Source organism: Scleropages formosus, chromosome 19 (genome assembly GCF_900964775.1).
Source record: "Scleropages formosus chromosome 19, fSclFor1.1, whole genome shotgun sequence".
In the NCBI taxonomy this organism is placed as follows: Eukaryota; Metazoa; Chordata; class Actinopteri; order Osteoglossiformes; family Osteoglossidae; genus Scleropages; species Scleropages formosus.
In genome coordinates this window covers 18,975,929-18,997,184 of record NC_041824.1, presented here as the reverse complement: position 1 = coordinate 18,997,184, position 21,256 = coordinate 18,975,929, and the positions used below count along the sequence as shown (strand labels likewise).

Sequence of the window (21,256 nt, the reverse complement as noted above, 5' to 3'; positions counted from 1 at the left end):
TATTGTCCTTCCTTGCCTCCTCTCCTCTTGGAAAGTTTTCCTTCTGGAGCTTATAAAACCGCTTGTCCATGGTATAATGCTGCTTATACTTTGAAGGGTGTTATGAAGGTAACCGTGAAGAAAAACAACTGCTCTATTAAGAGACATTAAAGGACCTGCTCAGTTGTCTTATCCTCCACCTCAACACTACATAAGAACTCTTACACATACTCTATATTTTTGCTGAAAGAATTCTGCTGTCAGATCTGTAGAAAATATAGATTTTTTAAAAATTATTTCCCTCATTTCTGATTGTTTTTGGTGTTATTCATGACATCAGAAAGACTCACAAACTCATACAGACAGAAGGTAGTATGAATATTAATGAGACCGCAGGCAGCTTTCCACAGTATTCAAGAAATTTTATTGAACATTTCAAAGTGTAAAAAAATATTTGAAAAAAAGAAAAAAAAAGGCTGTTTTCAGCACTGCAGTTTTAAGGGAAATTCGGAACTCAATCAAGAACACTGTCTAAGCCTTTCCATGCTTTAGGGATGTGTACAAAGTGGTCGTAATGCTTTAACCCAGCCTGTCTAACATAGCATCTCTCTCCATCCCCCACCTTCACTTTGGTGAGTTCCCATTGTCCTGATGTCCACCACCTCTTCCAGATGCCTTCAGTATAAGCTGAGAAACACCAACCACTGCAGCCCCAAACTCTGTTGCTTATTTTGTTTGTTTCAGTTATTAATTTGTATCTCACCCTCAGACGATTGTGTAAAATTAGCACACTGTATTGTATTTGCATAAAAAGGTCAGCTCATCTGTTTATTTTCTCAGCGGTTTGACAACCTGTGGAGAAGAGACGTTGAAAAGAAAAGTGTAATGGGAAATGAGTTCACCTTGCGACACCGATGTCAGTCGCATAACACATATCATGGTGGCACGAGCTGTAAAAGACCACAATCCTCTGGGTGGTGAACTGTGGAGTGTAATGCAGACCGGCTTCACTTCCAATTAGATTGTGTTTCATTGCAGAAAAGTCGGGGGCCCAAGTGACGGCAATACCTTCTGAACCAAAGACCAGGACTATTTTGCTTCTTTTTTTTTTCTAGATTTCGTGCAAAATAAAGAAACACATTTAAGCACAGACGAAAAAGGAGAAAAGAATCAATAGACCTTAATCAGCTGAGTTCACTGACATGGCACTGACCTCGAATGTGACACCACTGTAACGGAGTTTTACCACAGTGCTTACATATGGTGCATTCTGCAGACTTTGGACGACACAGTACGCACAGTACATTCCCACAAGCATGCTGGCCAGAGCCAATCAAACAGCGGACGTGTTGTAATTATCTTTTCTCCTGGATGGGAAAATGGAAAAAGAAGACAATATATTGCATTTGCTGAACCTGTACAAATGAATTTACTCTCCAAAGTTATTATATATTTGTATATACACACATACATCCCATTTATTTTGCAGATTTAAGATTTTTTTGTTTTGTTTTTTTTTGTTCGTTTTTTGTTTTTTTTCAGACGAATGAGCAGCATTTTTTTTTCCTGAAAACACGGCAACTGCTGCACATGGTGTATGGATCAATATACTTATTACTTTGTTTTTGGTTAGTTTTGAGCAAAACATGTTCCTCTGATTTTAGCAAAGGCGTGTTAAAAAACCAAAATTTAAAATCGGTATGCTGCAGGGTCTCGTGAAATCACAGGTGAATTACGTCATTTCCTTTCTGCCCTGGTTGCCATCTCAACAAAGGAAAGGGAGCTGTAGTCACTGTTCACATGGGGAAAAAAATGACACAATTTAGAAATGCATTTCTCACATCATTCCTTCTGAGAGGTTGAAGTCATCTCTGAAAATACCCTTTTTGGAGCACAAATTGAAACTGTGCTATAAACTCCAGAAGGAAAACCTGGATAATGCCAAAGTCATCCACCCCTGTTAACCACCACCACCTCCCCTCTCACCGCAAAAAAAAAAAAAACAAAAAAACATGACGGGCCATTATCTCTGAAGGTTGTTGAGATGTTACTGTAGTGTCCCACCCCTGAGTGGAAACCTTCCTCCTTCTGTACGGTCACTATGTGCCATGCCTGGTCCCCTCCCCCAAAAAAAAATTAGTGTCCTGAAATGGTATTTATAGTTTTCAGGCTGGCTTCAGGTCTGGTCCTGCTCCCCTCTGCCTGCCTGTATGGGGGGTCCGGTTTGGTTCTCTCTCTGTTACAAGGCCAAGCTCAGGGGTCTGAGGGCCTCGTTCTCCTTTTAGATTGCGTGGTTGCTGTAGCTGATGTACGTTTGCTTGGAGGCCAGAGCTATGGAAGCAAAGAGATGGAACATTTAGATATGGCACAATGTGGTGAGCTCAGGGAAAGAAAATTCAAAACCAAATGTATTCATTGGAGCCATCGGCTGTGGTCAGCCATCTGACAGTGTATATTTCATATATGCATGGGTTCATAAACTGCAACTGTCATTTCTCTTTCGGCGTTGAGAAGTAAGCTCTAGCACAGGTAGATCAACCTGGTAACATAGTAATTAATATAAATAACAAGCATCAGCCAACATTGTTTTATATTTTAACATTTTTTTAAAGGACTGGTTTCTCTGTATTTAGGTTATAATCAATGTATTTTGAAAATATAATGAAAGATGGTATTCAGAGGTATAAGCAGAAAGCAATCAGAAAGCAGTTTGATACTATATGACAGTGAGAGCAGCTGCCTGTTGAAGTTCCCAATGATTCAAAAATATAATACTAATATAATATAATAATGATTTTCAACACTGATTTTTTTTCACTCCATATATAACAGTTTTGACTGTGGTCATCTGTCCACATTGTGCATGCAATACATTTTCACGTGACACCCCACTGACCTCCTCCACTAGAGGAGTGCCATGGTCATGACCATGCTCATCCAGGGGTATGTGGTAGTGGCGGCAGGGAGGGAGGGGGTTGGAAGTTGCAGTTCACATGCGACCTTTGGAGAATGCCTGGGAGTTTCAGATGTTACATGCAGCAGAATCTCCCTCAGCACCCAGCAACAGCAAGCACTTACAGAACCCCCACCCCCACCCTCTGCCTCTCTTTTCTTTTTTATGCATAATCAAAGCAGCTATTGCAATCCAAAATGCCTTTCTACAGTTTCCACGAACCCGAGAAGGCATCACTGGAGGTGCTGGGGGAGTGCTCCCTTAGTGTGCTTTTGCGGATAATTATGTTCTCTCTTGAAAAGATAAACTTTTCACTTTTACCACAAATTTACCATCTAAGCAAAAAGTTCTCCATGCCTTTAACACGTAGCCTGATGTATCCAAAGGTTCATAAAGGTTGAAGTGTTAGGTGCCTCACTTCAGACGTCCCATGTAATATTAATTGCAATGTGCTCAAAACACTTATGTGATTTTTTTTCTTTTTTTTTTTGCATTTAAAAATAGATCCTAATCCTAAAGCATCTTGGAGTGCTGAATGTTTTATGTGGCCAGGGGTTTACACAAGAGCATTTGGGAATCCCTGGTAAAATCCCACCCCAGCGGAAAATTTGCGTTTCACTCCCACGCATCACACTGAAGAGCATCTCCCCTTACTGAAAGTTTGGATACTGTTCCTCCCTACAGCTTTCATTATTCCATTATTTCGTCTCTTGTCTGAATTATTTAGACAACAGGGTGGCAACCAAAATAGAAACCTTCAGTCCAGTAGAGACCTGGCAGTAGAAAAGAAAAGCAAAGGTGGTCTCAGCATTAAAAAGACCCTTTCTAGTGTAGAAAGAAGGGAAAATAACACACTTATATGATCATATGTGTAATATAGATATGTAAATTAATACAGCACGAATTTACACAGCTATACAAGATCCCCAGAAATCCACTGTGTGGAAGAATTATTTTAGTATGAGTTTATAAATCCCATCAGTTTGAAAATATGTTGTTAAGGTATTATATTCTAATTGTGTGTGTATATAATGGAAGTATTGCCAAATTAAAATGGTAACAAAAATCGTGGAATGAAAAATTAAAAACTGAAACAGAAAATGGCAGTGAGTCTCTTAAAAGTAAACACGGACGTGCCAGAATTTGCTCATAAATTGTAATAGACGAATGCATTTCAGAAAACTAGTGGAAACACTCTTGGTAAGTGACATGTGGAATGAATGGCGGTGCAGCACCGGGGGCAAAATACGCCCAAGTGGGACAGCGCTGCCAATCCTCTGTGAGAGAATCTGATCGCATAACCGCTGCCCCCCATGCAACTGTGCCACAACTGTGGTCACCCATTTCCCCACCTGCCAGAGGGCAGCAAATACTTCAGGGCATTTATCCTCCTCTCTCGCCATCATCAGCTCCTATGTCCTGCTATGTAATCACCACACAAATCGTCAGATCTTGTCCAGACCCCATAATCACTGATTGGGTGAGTCAGGATGGATAAATCTGAGCGGACAGCCACTGACAGCTGAAGAGCGTGGAGGGGAGCGCATATTGTGTGGGATAGGGAGAGGGGCACTTTCTATTCCGGCTGGCTCCCCACCCTAGAGCGGCAGTGATAAATGAACCTTATTTAAATATTTATGCGCTGCGAGCTGCAGATAAAAAATAGATGGTCCAGAAAGAATTGGAGCTGGCAGCCCCATCTGTCTCTCCTGCCCTCCCCTCCATTGTTGTTGTATGCCCTATTACAGCAAATTCCTCCGTTTGTCAATGTGGGGAACAAATTACGGGTGACGCACGGTTATCAGTTGTCCCCACGTTTCGGCAGATTGATGTCACAACCCCCCCTAAAGAGGCCACCCTGTGCAGGGGGAGCACACTGAACCAGCCCCTTGTTGCTTTGCACATCATGGACGACAGGACGTTATATGCGGACAGTGGCGTGTGGGGTCGCGATGGTTGCCATACATCTTGTTCCGTTTCAGCCAATATGCCTTATTGCATTACAGCTGGGTGGGGGTTGGGGGGAGGTCACCGGTTTCTGCAGGAGGATAAGTGAGAGAACACAGGTATGTGCCAGGCGGCATGGTGGTCACGACACGCAGGTGAGTGACATTCTTAAAGGTGCTTCGAAAAAGGCAAGCAGGTGTCCTTTTTATTGTTGGTTACCTGGGTCTCTACAGTCCCTCAGGGTCCTCCCCCGCCTCCCCATGGTCTGGCACAAGCATAGGAGGCAGCAGTTAGTCAGAAGCGCTGGGGAAAATGTCGAGCCGAGTGGTAGCAGAACTGTGTAACCGTCTTTGGCAGTGGTCACTTTTCTCTGTTCCCATTCCAGAGCCACTTTACACCAAATCATTTGTCTCTATCATTCTGTTCCCCAGTCCAGGGCTCTGTAATTTTGATACCCATTGCTCCAGAACTCTAACGTTCTCTATCCCATTGAAAAGCACTCCATCTCGATTCTCCATTCAGAGCTCTATCATTCTGAACCCTCTTAAGAACTCCCTCTGTGACAAATGTACTGGTTTGTAGGACATGAGAACACTGACTCAGGATTTCAGGATTCCGTAGCCTTCGTTCTGGAGCTCTACGGCTGGGTGATATGCCAGGAAGATGGGAATGAGAGACGGTTCATGTCTCTCTCTTTCTCCAAGACAAGGCCTTTCTCACTGACAATAAGGGCTTAAGTAGGGACGCCATGGCAACTGGGTGTTTGTTAATGTTAACTGCGAGTATAGACTGGGTAGCATGGTTACCAGCATGGTAAGCAGCTGCAGGTGCTAATGTGTGCATGATGTGCATATATTGGAATGGTAATGTGTTATTTTCCATTGTGTGTGTGTGTGTGTGTGTGTGTGTGTGTGTGTGTGTGTGCTCTCTCCTCTCCTGTGCCACATCCTTCTTTAGAGTCACTGCAACCCTACAGTTCTAACAGAGCACAGCAAAACGTAGTCCAGTATTGAGCAAATTGAGAAACATAGACGTAATAATCCCACCAGCGCAAGGCGGAGCTGGCCTTGGTTCTGTGAGTGTCACTGTTGTGGAAGTCAGCCTCTGTTTCCTGTCATGTTTTGATAAGTGGGTCTGTTTCCGTGAGCAGCTGACCACCCCCCTGAGCAACTTCTGCCTAGTCAAATTTGTGATCCGTAATTTATTACTGAGCTCCAACAAACCCAGTCGCCCATAGCTGCGGGCTGGCCCACTTTATTGGTGTTGAAAAATGAAGGCGATGCAAACACCAAAAAGCATTCGGCAGCTTCACAGAGGTAATTACACAGTGCACCATAAATAAGTGAGAAGTGGGCCTTCAATGCTCTTGATTATACATTAAACCATGAAAGGTGCATGAACTTATGTAGCGCATTCACGGCAAGTTTGAGGTTTGTGGCTGTTTTGCTTTTTGATTCGATGCTAATTTTCTGTCTCATAATGTAGAAAGGTGCTTTTAGGAGGTTATTACATAACTTATAATTATACCATATTATGCCATTTTAATTTCTCATGCGCAGGTGCTGTTCCACCAAAGAACAAAAAACTAAGCAGCTTCAAATATGAGTAAAATACAAATGCTAGCACCATCAAAGATATTCATCCCCAGGTCTTTGCACAGCTGCAACTTGGATTGCCAGCAAATTCATGTGTTTTGCAGAACATCTGATCTGTGCTTGTACTAAAATATGTCGTTGAATTTGGAGTTGTGTGTGGGTGGATGCGAGTGTTTTACATTATAAAGCAAGATTAATTTTCTCTGCTCTCCTGAGCACTGGGAAGCAGGTCTGATAGAACTGCAACCTCTATCCATAGTATAACCTTTCCAAGTCACTAATGTAGAGATTTCCCCAAAAATTTCCAGCATTTCCCAAAGTTCAAATGACCAGGGCTGATGTTCTGCACATTGTCAACTGTAAGTGTAGAACTATTTCTGTGCGGTGTATGTTATACTGAAGCGTACAGTAACACTGACAGAATTCAGTTCCTGATCCTCATGCCTCAACACTCCAGACTCACCTTGTGTCTCAAGGCTCTCGCATAGCTCCGACTTTGCTTCCCCGTTGGGCCTCAGGCCACCCTTCGGAGTGAACTTGTTGGACATCGTGGCAGCCGTGACCACGGCCTTCAGGCTGCGCTTGCGCTTCGGCACATTCTGCTCTGGGCGGAAGAGCACGATGTATACCTTGGGCACATAGAGCATTCCCAGGGAGACCGAGGCGCTGAGGCTCACCGAGATGGTCAGCGTAGTCGTCTGAATGTACATCTAAAGGGTGGAGCAGGATTGGGGATGGGATGGAGGGGAGATATGTGACATCCATGAGAGCTCTGAAAGGCAGAGTGCAAGCAAATGTTCAGACTGCATAGAATGATACTATCACCGTTTATTTATTTATTTATTTATTTATTTATTTAAGATATAGTCAGGACAACTGCATGACATTGCCATAAACTAGGGTGCCAAGTGTGGTCCTCAAAAGCTTCAGCCTTAGCTTTCAATCACTTTGTAGAAACTGATGGAGAGTCTTTGATTAGTATGACTGGTGTTTCTAAATTAAAAATTATAAATATAGAAATTTCAGTCTTTTCTAAAACCTGTAGAACTGCAGGAACTGAAGTTGGGACCACTGAGCTAGATCATACTGAGACCTAGGGTCTTCATGAATAACCAATCCTAACACTATAATAGAGAGATAAGCCCAAACATTTCACTGATAGTCAAGCCTTGGTCTATCATGGACCGTTAATCCTTTATCGATTAGACCCTTATGTAACCTAAATCCATGTGTATGGTCAAGTCCTGACACAGCGTGTTTTTCATTGATTTTCATAAAGGTATGACATGGTGCCTTATTTCTACCCTATTTGTGGGACACTGAGGAAGAGCTTACATTGGACCACTGCAGGGCCAGAGAAGAACCAGAGAGAGACCAATGTGAGTTGTTTCTTTCCTACTGCTTACCTACATTCCGCAATCAAGTAGGTATAGTACCCAAAAACTTACAATCAATTCACCCTTGCTCTCCTCTTCCATTCTTCCTGCCACGTAACTGGAAGCCCGTGACGTCCTCTTCTTTGTTAATTTTCTACGGTGTTAGGTTTAATAACCCTGCATTATCAATCTTAAGTCCCCTTTCCTAAATTGGTCCATTATTCCCACACTTTGTCAGAGCATGTGCGCTTCTGACACATCTAGGGTAACGGTAAAATAAAAAATAATAGCAACGTTATGAAAATTTCATGTTGTGGTGATGATCTGTACGCCTCAAGGCAGGTAAGGATGTTGGAATTGGAGCTGACTGAAACTCAGGTCAGGTCCCTGTGCTACTGTTTTACTGTTTTTACACACTTAAGTCACATTAATGAGACAGGTTCTGAAGAGGGTGGTGAACTAGTGTGATCATGAGGCCTGTTGGCAGACCCTTTAATGTGGAAGCATGCTGACGCCCAGCGCAGTGCACCGCCAACAGCTGTTAGTTAACGTTAACAAAGGCACAGTGCGACCCATCCTGCAGATACATGGACCCAGGTCTACTTTGCTGCTGGCTCCCTCCTGTTTAGTTACAGTATAAAGAGATGTCTAGAAATCCCTTTCCACTGTGAAAAGACAAGCTGTGGGGACACCTGTGCACATTTTGGTAGTTCCCTGTCTCAAGTGCGTGGGTTAGCTCCTAGCTGGTTCTGAGCTCTCTGATACACTGTCTCTCAAATCTGAGTTTAAGACATCCTATATCTGCTCTTTCATTCTTCTCACAGTTCGAACAGTTCAGAGAGTGTTAAAGCCCCTTGAGTACCTCAACACTCCACAGATAAGTATTCAGCCTGTAGTGTTTAACCCAGGAAGAATCAAGATTGCCCTCTTAGAATAATGTGCATTCATATGCTCTTTTCCTCATGCAGCTTAAGAGGTGCTGGTGTCACGTCGTCTTTTATGTTACAGGAGAGGCATACAGTATTGATCCCATAACAATCTATTGTGTTACAGTGAGGGACACACAGTATTGATCCCATAACAATCTGAAAGATGAGAGATAACTGATACCTGAGTCCCAGATTCACTGTCAGATGGGAAGCGAAAGATGTGACATTGCATCTAATTCAGTCCAAAATCCATTTCAGGAACTGCTTTTACAGAGCAGGGTTGCAGTACTGTAGTGTATCCCGGATATATGAGGCACAAGGCTGAGAGAGGTACGCCAGTCCATTGCACAGTAGTTCAGTACAAAATTAAATTAATTGCAGCATGAGGTGATTTGAACGAAACTGTAGGGTTTACTCCTGATTCACAATAGTGAATTCTAATGTCTACTTCAGTAAGGTCACCATCAGTGATTTACCAGGTTGCCATTTGTACAGTATATATGTATATGTATGTACTGTATATGTGCAATGTAATGTGATATATATATATATATATATATATATATATATATATACACACACACACACACACACACACATATATATGTATATATATATAGTTTTTTATAGTATTGCATTTTGCATTGAGGCGCATTGGAAGAATCTGTAGTATTTAAAACTTTATAAATATATATGCAGGATATGCATATGTATGTACAGGTGGTCCCCGATTTACAATGGGATTATGTTCCGCGAAAAGTCGAAAATGCATTTAATACACTTAACCTACTGAACATCATAGCATATGTGTGATGGCCATTACAGGTTTGCTGCCTTCATGCCGGGCAATTATCTTGAGTTTCTCCTCAAGACTAATTTCCCTCCTCTTCTTCTTCCCACCGGTAGCAGGAGACACAGATGGGCATTTCTGTGATATTATGGATGCGCCAAACACAACGTAGATACAAGGGCGTATCTGTATAGCGACCGCATGGCAGACCGGGAGATGCGGATCGCTGTCGCTGACTAGCATCATGAGAAAGTATTCCAGTCCAAATCGCTTGCCTGGGAAAAAAATCAAAAATCAAAATTTTAAGTATGGTTTTTACTGAATATCGCCAGCTCACCATCATAAAGTCGAAAAATTGTAAGTCGAACCATCGTAAGTCGAGGAGCATCTGTATGTCTAAAGTTTAAAACCCTACAGATTCTTCCAATGCACCTCATAATGCAATTAGTCATGTTAATTTTGTACTGAACTACCCAACAATGCAATGTCACATACAGGTAGTAATCAAATCAAAGGGATCCGAAAACACAACATGAAATAAGTAAAAGAAACAAGAAATAAAATCCGTTCTAGTTAATAAAGATCTCTGTTCAGACTATTACTCTAAGAGATGCATACCTTGACAGCAACAAACCTTTTATCTTGCAAGGAGACCACTGACGTCTGCCTATGCAATCCCTAAATAGATGTACTATACCTCGAAACCCCTTCCTGGCCTCCCCAGGCCAGGCAGTCATCTGCATCAGAAGCTCCAACATTTCAAACCCTCCCCACAGTCCCTGCTCACGATGCTCTGATCTGCCAGTGTTTCCAGAGCCATGTGCAGACTGACATAAAGAAACAGAAGGGTTCACACCGGAAACATGTTTCATGCCCACTGCAATGCCAGAGATAGCCCCTCTGTTTGGCTTGATGTCACACCTCCAGGTCAGATAACTCAGTGAGCAGCATGCATAGGGACCACTGAGGTCCCTTATCCTCCTTTTACAAATAAGTCCAAATAAATGTATACATGTCTCTGTAAAATGATGTTTATACACAACTGTAGCGTACAGACTCACTTTGGCGGTGTTCTGCACGCTTTCTTGGTTTTCATATCGCCACAGCCAATTAAAATTAGTTCTCGGTAGGCGTGTTTAATATTGATATTGTGAAGGCGATTCTGGAACGGGGAGGTGATGTTCTCGGCAGTGTATGCCGCCAACCCGACACGGCGCGACTCCAGGGAGACTCTGGCAGTGAACCTGTCAGTAGGCAGCACACTGAAGCGGAGGAATGCTCCCTCCAGCATGATTAGGCCTCTGGTCTGTACTCCAGTGAGAGCCCATTTCACATTTGACGGCTGCACTCGGAGAGACAACTTTTGGCTCAAGGCCTGGTTATAGCATCACTGGCAAATTTATGCTGCATGTTCCTCCATAGTTTCTCAGTAGGCTGCTCTAAAAGCTCGTGTTAGTCAACAAAACTTGTATTAGCATTGAAAGACGGCTGGTGGGATGCTGATGTATGTTTTGAAGAGAGCCCCATGGGCATCGGGTATTGTGGTGGTTAGAGACCTGAGCTTGAAACCCACTGTGTCCCTGGAGGAATCCGGCTGTGGTGCCCTTCAGCAGCATGCTTAACCCGGAAAATTAAAATATGCAGCTTTTTAAAAGGGTAAAAAATCATACGTTGTTTTGGATAAACAGGTTGGCCAGGCCACTGTATAACGATAATTTACAATGGCCTCATGCAGATTAGACTGCTGTTACCTTTTCCTTTACAGCTGTTAAAATGGAAATAAGATGTAAATTTAACTTCGAATTTGGTTAGATGGTATCTTGGTTACATTAACAACCCATGGAATACTTGGTGAAATACTTTTTGGCTATCACCAACAGCTTTAAACCAATTTAAAGTTACAGACAGTCAAACCTAAAAAAAAAAAAAAAAAAAAGAAAAATCAATCAATTCCTTGCAACTTCACATGCTGCATTTATCTATATGGTGGCTACGCTTATGTGACCTTGCTGAGGCCTTGTCTTAGTGTTTTACAATAGGCTTAGGAGAATGAGAAAGTGGATCTGCACCCTGCATCGATTTCAAACCATTAAAAATAAACCATGGCTGTAATTCACAGTGTGGTATGTACATCTGAGGCATGAGATTACACAGTAGAGGTGGGGTCACTGGAAACAAACCAAGCTGATGGGTTGCAATTTTATTCTAAATTTTATATTAATTCCTTCTGGGCACAGAATTACAGCAGATCGCTTGTAAACTTACTGCCAGTTGAAAGGAAAAAATAAAAGAGCCTTTCTGCCAAAATTCTTGTGTTCTGGGTCGCTGGTGGGTTTGTGTCAGGGCTCACCACAAAAAGAAGCAATAATAGTGGAATTGTGTGAAAAAAGGGGGAGAAAGATCATTGTTTGCAGTCTTATAATGGGAACAGTGTATGAGCATCAAACTGAGCACCATACAATAAAGGTTTGGCCAATGGCCATGACAGTACAGGTGGCTCCACAGATACAGTACCTGGCCAGAACCTGGACAAAACACCTCTATGCATTTGCAGACACTGAACCAGAACAAGAATTGCCCTTGAGCCCCATAAAGTGACCATGAAACTCTTTTATATGCCTCCTAAAGCATCAGTGTTTTCCTCCAACAGTCAACATTAACCCAAGAGCATCTTAATTTTTTTAATTAGTTGTTGTTCTTGATCTACAAACCATGGATCCATCTCAGCTGCACATCTCCACGTGATCTAACATCTATTCTAAAGTGCAAAGATCTTGGGAAAGATCTCCTAAAAACATTTTGAAGGATCTGAGCTATGTGCAGACTGACATGAGGGACATCTTTAAAAACCTTGTTGACAAACATAGAATTGCATATTATTAAATTAATAATTAACAATAGAATTATTAAATTAATTAAGAATTTAATTAAAATTATAAATTATTAAATTAATAAATGATAATTAAGAATGAAATTATAGCATATATACTGCGAAAGACTATACTTTTATATGAACTTGTTAATATGTTAATTGAGTAATTTGAATTTAGCTGATGCCTTTGTTTGGTGGTCTAAATACTTCTGTGATTATTAGGGAACATTTTTAAAGGCAGGGTAAACACATTGCAGTAAGTGCAGCTGTGCTAGGGTTGATGCAATCCAAACCCATGCTTCTGTAACTCCTTTACTGAGACCCAGAAGTTCCAAGTTAATCTGAGTGAAGGTATCAGCTAAATAAAGGAGCATTATTAAAAACGGAGTCTTTTGATCCTGACCTTTCCAGCTGCCCATTCAATAAGCATACTAATTTTCCATCTTTGCTTCATGGCCGACAAAAAAATTTAGAAAAGCAGAGACTGTTAAAGTTTGTCAACTCCGGTAAAGGTCCAGTCTTAATTCATGTCTGCTTTGAACATACAGCTCATCTGAGCTCTTTTCAAACAAAGTTTAGAGGGGTGACCAAATTGAGGCAATCTATGGGCAGTCTTTATGTTCCCATGGCAACCAGGATTTGTGTTCTTGTATCTCTCTGTTCCATATTCCAGAGACTTCATGCGGTTTTAGACCAAAACATGTCTCCAGTCGGCTCCAAAGAACCTCCTCCGTGTTTGTCCCTCCGCCTTCTATTACACTCTGGTCAAAGAGAAACAGACACAGCTCCTCTAAGCTGTTTGGCTGTCCCGAGAAACAATAACATGAAAACATAAATTCCATAATAAGATTAGCTTCTCACGTTGCACTTCTCCTCTAAAGCCGTACATCTGAAATCCAGGTTGTAAGTGTCCTTTTATGTTTCCATTCTGTTTTCAGCAGCATCAAAGAGCCTGAGAACATGGCATGGTACCCGTCTATTTGTTTCAAATATCGTTGTTTTGTTCATGCTCATAAATGTTTGCTTGTTTAGCTTTACTGACACTGGGATTGGAGGTCTGGCTATTTGAGTGTGAAGGTTTAACACAGAGTTTTCTCTGTGTTGAATACCTGGCAAATTTAAATTATCAGATAATAATGCTATTCAGGAAAAAATCCTGTGCTTTGCACTGATGTTGTAGCACATGTAAACAAAAATAGAAGAAAAATGGCAATTGAATCCACATGAGCAGTACCAAAGTGCCTACAAAAAAGTGGTAAATGCATATGCCTTGTTCAAAAGGGCATTTTCTGAAATACATATTTTAAAACCCCCAAAGGAAAAAAGGCATTTTCAAAAGAGCAAACTGAATGGTTAGATGGGTGTGTATGGTGCTGATAGTTAGGAAAGGCGGATGTTCTCCAGACAAGTGAGGTGAAATCCCACTGTTTTGGATGTTTTTGAAAAAATAGCTTGGATCATGCAGTGAAATGTGAGAGAATTAGAGAACTGTGCTGGCTTTTAACTGCTGGCTGTAATGTATATACATACAGCGAAAACATTTTAAATGTTTAATTGGGTCATAATACTGAGTGTCATTCACAGGAAAAATTAAAACTGAAAGTATAAAATTTCATCAGGCATTATGAAACAATGCAATACATCCCATGATTAAATACATATCATAAATTAATTTATTAAAAGTAACTGCTTGTCCAATGTAGCTGCAATGGTCTGGAGACACCCAGAAGAAAAGAGCATGAGGTAGAGTACACCATGGATGGGACACCAGTCCGTTGCAGTGCAATCACACACATTCACTCATACACACACTAAGGGGCAATTTAGAATCACTAATGCACACGTCAGTGGGAGGAAACCAGAGCACCCGAAAGAAAACTCAAGCAAAGTCCACACACACTGAGTAGGGTTCAAGACCAAACTTACCCCAGACAAGGAGCCGCAAGGCATCGGCGCGTCCCACTGTGCTTCCATGCCACCCTGAATTCACTTAAGTTTCATGATAATTCCCGTACTGCCTTTATACTGTAATTGCAGAGGGTCCTATAAAATGGCATATGCCCTGTAGCAATCAGAGCCTGAAACTATTTGTGAATCTAAATTCAACGACTGCATCAGAAAGAACACCGAAAGAACGATTCCTCTATTGGTAATTATACATATTGCATGAAACAGGCAGAAAAACATTTGTCTCATATGTTGTTGCTTTGATCTGTATAATTACAATGGCATTTAATTGCAAAGATCTCTCCAAGTGGGGAAGAGACCATCTGTTGCTGGTTAAAACAAAGAGTAGTAAATAGGATTTTTTTTTTTTTTTTTTTCCCTGTCTCTTTCTGTCTCAGTGGTATATTTGAAGTTTCTCTGAAATAATTGCACCACCCCCCACTCCCCAGCCCACCCAGATGCACTGAGACAACAGTGTGCAGGGTGCTGATAAAATGCAGAGCGCACTTCGTAAAGGACAGATATCATGGAGCTGCACATTTAGGTGCTGATACACAGATTTAACACCCACACCCTCAGACACACACACACACACACACACACACAATTTAAAAGAAATGAGAGAACTCACACCTACACAGATAAAGGCGGCATTCACTAGCTGTGCCATCTGAGATCGCCATTAAGAGCAGTTTTGGCCTCACTGTGAATTCCAATCTCCAGAGGACCTGCAGTTCAAATTGTGGAATATGGGCCACTTATTATAGCATTGCACATTGTGCCGAACAGTAAGACCTACTTTAAATTCCGAAACCCAAATTGTAGAAATATAATTGTGCTAGCTTGTTTTAAATTACAACAAGCTATCCCAACAGAAAAATGAAAATGTTTCAATGCACAGATTTCAGCCTTTGCTATTTATTATTCTTTTTTATGCCATGTACAGAACATTAACTATTATTCCGAGGAATTGGACTTTGTATTAATCTTTTAGTGCGGACACCGAGTAGCCAGTCTCGCACAGCCAACCTGGGAGGACCGCAGCTCAACACTACGAATGCAGTGTAAAGCGGGTCACTGCTGCAGTGAGGATCGAAGAACACGCTTTCGGTTCGACACGACAGCTTTTCCTGGACGTGACTACGTTGTCCTGCAGTTTGCATGCATAAACACACACGTACCCACACGGGCAGCCTCGGTCAGCCTTGACACTGGATGGCATCTACGCACCATTTCTGTTTTCCTCTTAGCTGCCTCTCCAGAGGGTCTCGGTAGCAGTGAAAATACCACAGTAACAATTACCACCTAAAGTATCCATCCCCCTTAAAAACGCCTCTATTATCTATTACACAAGTTGTAATGCAGAAACAAGGAGCACATACCCACTGCATATTGATTTACTGCCTTCAGTAAACCACAGCTGACTCAGAAGGAGCACTCATTTTATAAGCCCGCATTGTTAAAGTAAATGCACAAAGTGAGGTTTCACTCAAGTATAATTTTCAGTCTTAAATGTGAGTCGGAGATGGTGGTATTTTTCTTCTTTAATTACTGCTTGTGTGGACCTGAGTGCTAGCGCAATTTATCTGTTTGTGCTGGCACTGTGGAGATGGAAAATGAAACTTGATTCACAATAGGGGAAACAGAAAGCCAGCACTTGTAAACATGCTGGCTTTGAGAATAAACCCCTCGCTTTGGGCCTCTTGGGGTCCTTGTACACAGTGACTAGAGCACTCTTGGAAATGGGGCTTTGAACACAGACGAGTTAATGAACGTGGGGATATGTAACCGATGCCGGGACTATATTAATGAAGAGTATTCTGTTTAAAATGGAGAGAAATGTGAACTTTAGGACTTTTGCCTAGTTTCCATCCATGGCGATTGTCCTTAGAGACTCACACACTGGACACGGCATATTTTAGACTCTTTGCGACATGCATTCTGTGCATCACCTATCAGCTGATTTATGGATTGCAATACATATATGGGACATTGCTATGTGTATTGCATCCATGATGAATTTACATTGTGGTGTATGGTTCTCTGTGTTCCATCTGATTAGTTGTGTTAACTGGTCAGTGAGGTAGTACTGCGTTTTGCTCCCTATCAGTGGCGGAGATGGTGATGTGTGGTCAGCAGATGAAGTGAGAGAGGTGACTCAAACCATGCTGTGAAGAGCTCCCAGGGGGCAGACACACGCACTCACACAAAAATAAATACTTGTTAAAGTCATCCTTGTTTTTTCAGTAGCGGTACGAACCCGTTGAAACAATAAGATGAGTAACATTTGAATTGGCAGGATCTCTAAGGACCTGCAAACTGAACAGGTGTAAAGAACTCTTCGACTAACACAAAACCAAGTGAGATGCGGTTTGAAAGGCCCTGGTGGCAATATTAAATTAAATGAAAAACTAAATCAGAATCACTTGGATTCCCTTCAGATAGAGCATCACACCCTTGGGCACAAGTACTGCTGTTACCCAGCTGACTTAAAAATCTGTAGCACATGTGTCACTTGTGTACACAGGCACACAGTCCCTGTCCATGGACACGTTGAAGCAGTCATCAGATCAGGAAAGGGATCCAAGTTGACACACAATTGATAAAACTGAGATAATTCTGAAATGGTCATAAAAAAGTTGCTAGAAAAGGGGAAAAGTGTCGCTATACGAGAGGACAACAGCAAGAAAGTGCCCCTGAAACAGAGAAAAATGTTGCTGAAACACCATAACTTAGGCTTAGCTGACACTTTTCTCCAAAGCAACTAGCAAAATAAAGCTACTAGCAATGATTTACATTTATACAGCTGGGTCTCTTTTTTTTTTGTTTTTGACTGGGGCAGTTCAGTATAAGCACCTTTCTCAAAGGTACTACAGAAAAAGAGGGGATTCAAATCCAGCTCCCTCAAGACCAAAGGGAATGACCTAAACTTCTACACTCTCTGCTGCCCTAAATAGAGATGGTAGCTTGGATATAACTTGGATATAGAAGCTAAGAAAGTTTCAGAAACAGAGGAAGATGCTGCTGAACCAGGCCAGCTCTTCCCCCCATGCTCCATCTCTGCATTTGCATCCACTTTCCAGTTTTCTCACATTTCAGTGCATTCACATTAATTTCTTGGCAGTGTCTTCCACCGAAACCAAATTAAATGGATACTGGCAGGCACAACATATGAAACAAAACACATATACCAGAAGAGAAATTAATGCTTTGGTAGAAATGATGGTTTCATGCCTGGCCACAGCCAGATTTGAGCAGAAGGCAAGAACTTCCATTGTGACAAACAGCTCAGGCGTCCAAGAATGCAAGTGAGTCGTGTTGAATGACAAGAGCCTTTTGAGTGGGCTCTTTTCTCTCTGCCCTTGAGATACACGCACGGATTCAAACGCAAAAACCACCAGCGAGTTCCTAGTAATCGGACGAGTGTTTAATTAGCTTGTTTGTCTCAGACCCTGGAGATACCCGTTTACGGGTTCTCTGTGTGTCCTCAATTAGTAATCTTTGAAACGACCCTCTCTACTTAAAAAAGAGACTGTGATTAATGTGCCTCACTTATAAAAGAAATCTTTAATTTGTTGCCTGGGCTATTCTCACAATGTAATGGTACGAGACACCATGGACAAAGATCAGTCAAAACTATCGTTCACCCACATCAGGCACATTGCCACATATATTTTCATATATTTCATAGTCATGTTCACTAGTTATGATAATTGCCTCTGCAACTGGCATTGTAGCATGTACGCTTGCTTGCTATTTTTTTCAATCAAGTTAAGCACATTGTTTGATATTTTTACTTTGGATATTTTCATCCACTTCCTGGTTATCAATGTTTCCACGTCCACGAAGGTGTCTTGCATTTGCAAGAAATAAAATAAAATCCTTCTGCTTGAAAAGTTCACATTTGACCTGCATAATAATTCAAATGAATTTGAGAAAGTCTGGACACCCTTCTGGAACTTAGTGTTATGTCATTGCATCTGTGAATTAATGCAACCTTTTGCCCTTGTTATGTGTACATGAACACACACACACACACACACACACACACACACACACACACACACACACTGGCTGAAGCCACTTGTCCAAATGGAGTCGCGGTGAGCCAGAGCCTAAGCCAGCAACGCGAGGCATAGGACTGGAGGGGGTGGGGACCCAGGGACCCACCCGGGGACCACCCAGGATGGGATGCCAGTCTGTCACAAGGCACCCCCAGGGGGACTCGAAGCCCAGACCCACCCGAGCGCAGGACTCGGCCAAACGCACTATGCCACTGTGCCCCCTGCACATGAACAAATTAACAATTTATCAATGTACTGCTCCTGCTTCTATACTTCTGTGACCCATTGTGGCTCTGTCGTTGATTAATAAAAAAGGAAAAAAAAAACATTCCCCTGACAGCATTACCCCTCACTTACCTTTTCTGTAGATTGTGAAGTCCCAAAAAAGATGGGGATGAACGCAAGCCAGACGATGCAGGTAGTATACATGGTGAACCCAATGGGCTTAGCCTCGTTGAAGGTCTCCGGCACACCGCGCGTCTTGATGGCATAGACGGTGCAGGTGACCATGAGCAGCATGCTGTAGCCTAGCAGGCATATGAGTGACAGGTCTGAGATGTCACACTTGAGCACACCGCGAGCCAGGGCAGGGTTAGCTGTTCGCTGGTCCTCATAGTCAATGATGGCCTGTGAGGGGTCCACACCAAACCAGATACACACGCCCAGCAACTGCACAGAGATGAGGCTAAAGGCGATGACTAGCTGAGAAGCGGGGCTGATGAAACGTGGTGCGCTCACTGATCGTTTGCCCTGCTCGAAGATTCGGTAGATGCGGTTGGTCTTGGTGAGCAGGGCTGCGTAGCTGATGCTCATTCCCAGGCCCAAAAAGATACGACGCAGGGAGCAGACACCAACACTAGGTTCAGAGATCATCAAGAAGGTTGTGGCATAACACAAGAAGATGCCTGTCAGAAGCACATAGCTAAGCTCCCTTCCAGAGGCCTTAACAATGGGTGTGTCATTGTAGCGGACGAAGGTGACCACCACGAACAGGGTGGCCATGATACCCAGGACAGCAATGAAAACGGGCACGATGGCCCATGGTGAGCTCCACTCCAGCTTGACGATGGGAATGGGCTGGCAGCCTGTGTGGTTCTCATTGGGCCGCAGGTCAAAGCGGCACATCTTGCAGGTGTAAGTGTCAGCCTGGTATTGGTAACCATCGCAGCGCTCACAGTGCCAGCAGCACGGGATGCCCTTCACCGTCTTCTTGCGCTCACCCGGCCGGCATGGCTGGCTACAGATGGAAGCAGGGGCCTGGCGGGCTCCTCTAGGCCACCTCATGGCCTGGATCTGTCAACGGACACAAACAGTGTGACATCACATGCTTGAAATAAATTACAAAGTAAATCAGTGTGCAAAATTTTAGTTTATAACCTATGGATTAGTGCTCATACTTCCATATAAAGAATAGAAAATGATTTGGTTTTGGTCTTACCTTATATAAGAATTGAATTAATAAAAATTATTTGAAATGTTTATTTTTATACTTAATTCGTAGAATATTTAAGATTCCATTTGTTTAAAGAATTTAAACAAAAATCAGCTGAATTCCGAATTTAAAAAATGATGAACATGACTCTTCCATGTACTATATACTCAAAAATCAAAACTATAGCACATTTTTAATGTGCCATCAAATTCCCACATTCAAATTAGAATCTTTCAATATATTTCAAAATCAGAATTTCAAGTGTATAAATAAATTAAGAGACACACGCATCAGTTTCTGGACTGCAAGCTAAAATTCTTTTTGAAGAGCAGCATATTGAAATAATATTGTATGTGCAAAGGGTACTAATTAATTAACTTTCTATGGATTAAAATAAGTTCCAGCAACTTTCAAAAGCAAACAAAAAGGAGAATACAAGAATCAAAGGCAATAATTGTAAAATGTTTTGTATACCAGCTAGACACATTTCAATTCTTCTTTCATCGACTTTCACTTTGAAATGTGTTATTATCTCACAACTCGAAACTGCTTTAATTTAATTTACAGTGACATTTTGATGTGAACCATCTTTTGATGTGAGGTTTTTGTTCTTTATAGAGGAGCAGTTATGGTTTGTTATATTTTCATCCAGTTAAAGTAACATTAATTTTCCAGGAAAAATATGCACTAAATACACAATTTACCCATCAGGGGAGGGAAAAGAAATAAAGGCGGATTGCTTGCCTTCAGAGGAGTATTATTTATTTTATTTATTATTATTTATCTTGTTTTTTTTTTTTTTTTTTTTGCCTTCAACTGAGTCATTAGTTTTAAGGCTCTAAGGTTAACTACATCGGCTTGAGGGATAGTGGGCATCAGATTCAGACAAGCAAACAGTTATTATGGTCCTAGAGCCTTTCTATCTGCAGAGGATATTACTTCCCAAAATTGCTACCTCAGCCTCTCATGTACTTTTCTCCTGGGTCTCAGGCAACTCAATACAAAAAGGTCAAATGGACTCTGTTTACTAGCATAGCACACAGCAGGTCACCAGTACATTAAAAAAAAAAAAAACTGTGTGTGTGTGTGTGTGTGTGTGTGTGTATATATATATACACATATGTCCTATACATCCCGAATCCCTGTGGAACTGGCTGTGAGAACCACAGTCCCGAACAGGCAGGCTGCAGATGAGGTGTATCAGCTAACAGAACACTATCAGAATGCTGACAAGCACATGGAAGACAACTACTGATGCTTGTCCTTGAGTTAGTAAGGTACCAGTTTTGGCTGGCATAATGATAACACAGCACAGGTTCATTGTGGGTGTGCAATAAAATCATTGCTTAAGGTAGACATGAAAAGCTGTCAG

At 41.9% G+C, this 21,256-nt stretch overlaps 1 protein-coding gene across 2 annotated transcripts in view; it reads right to left on the bottom strand.

The window, feature by feature from the left end:
• Positions 1 to 1,510: 1,510 nt before the first annotated feature.
• The window catches only part of grm4 (glutamate receptor, metabotropic 4), a 244,553-nt gene continuing 224,807 nt past the window's right edge, over positions 1,511 to 21,256 (bottom strand). For both annotated transcript variants that reach the window (XM_018760620.2, XM_018760621.2), the window contains exons 9-11: positions 18,810 to 19,745; positions 6,938 to 7,184; positions 1,511 to 2,310 (exon numbers count right to left, since the gene is read on the bottom strand). In XM_018760620.2, coding sequence (XP_018616136.1) covers positions 2,261 to 2,310; positions 6,938 to 7,184; positions 18,810 to 19,745 — 1,233 coding nt within the window. In that variant the 3' untranslated portion in view covers positions 1,511 to 2,260. The remainder of the gene's footprint in view (positions 2,311 to 6,937; positions 7,185 to 18,809; positions 19,746 to 21,256) is intronic.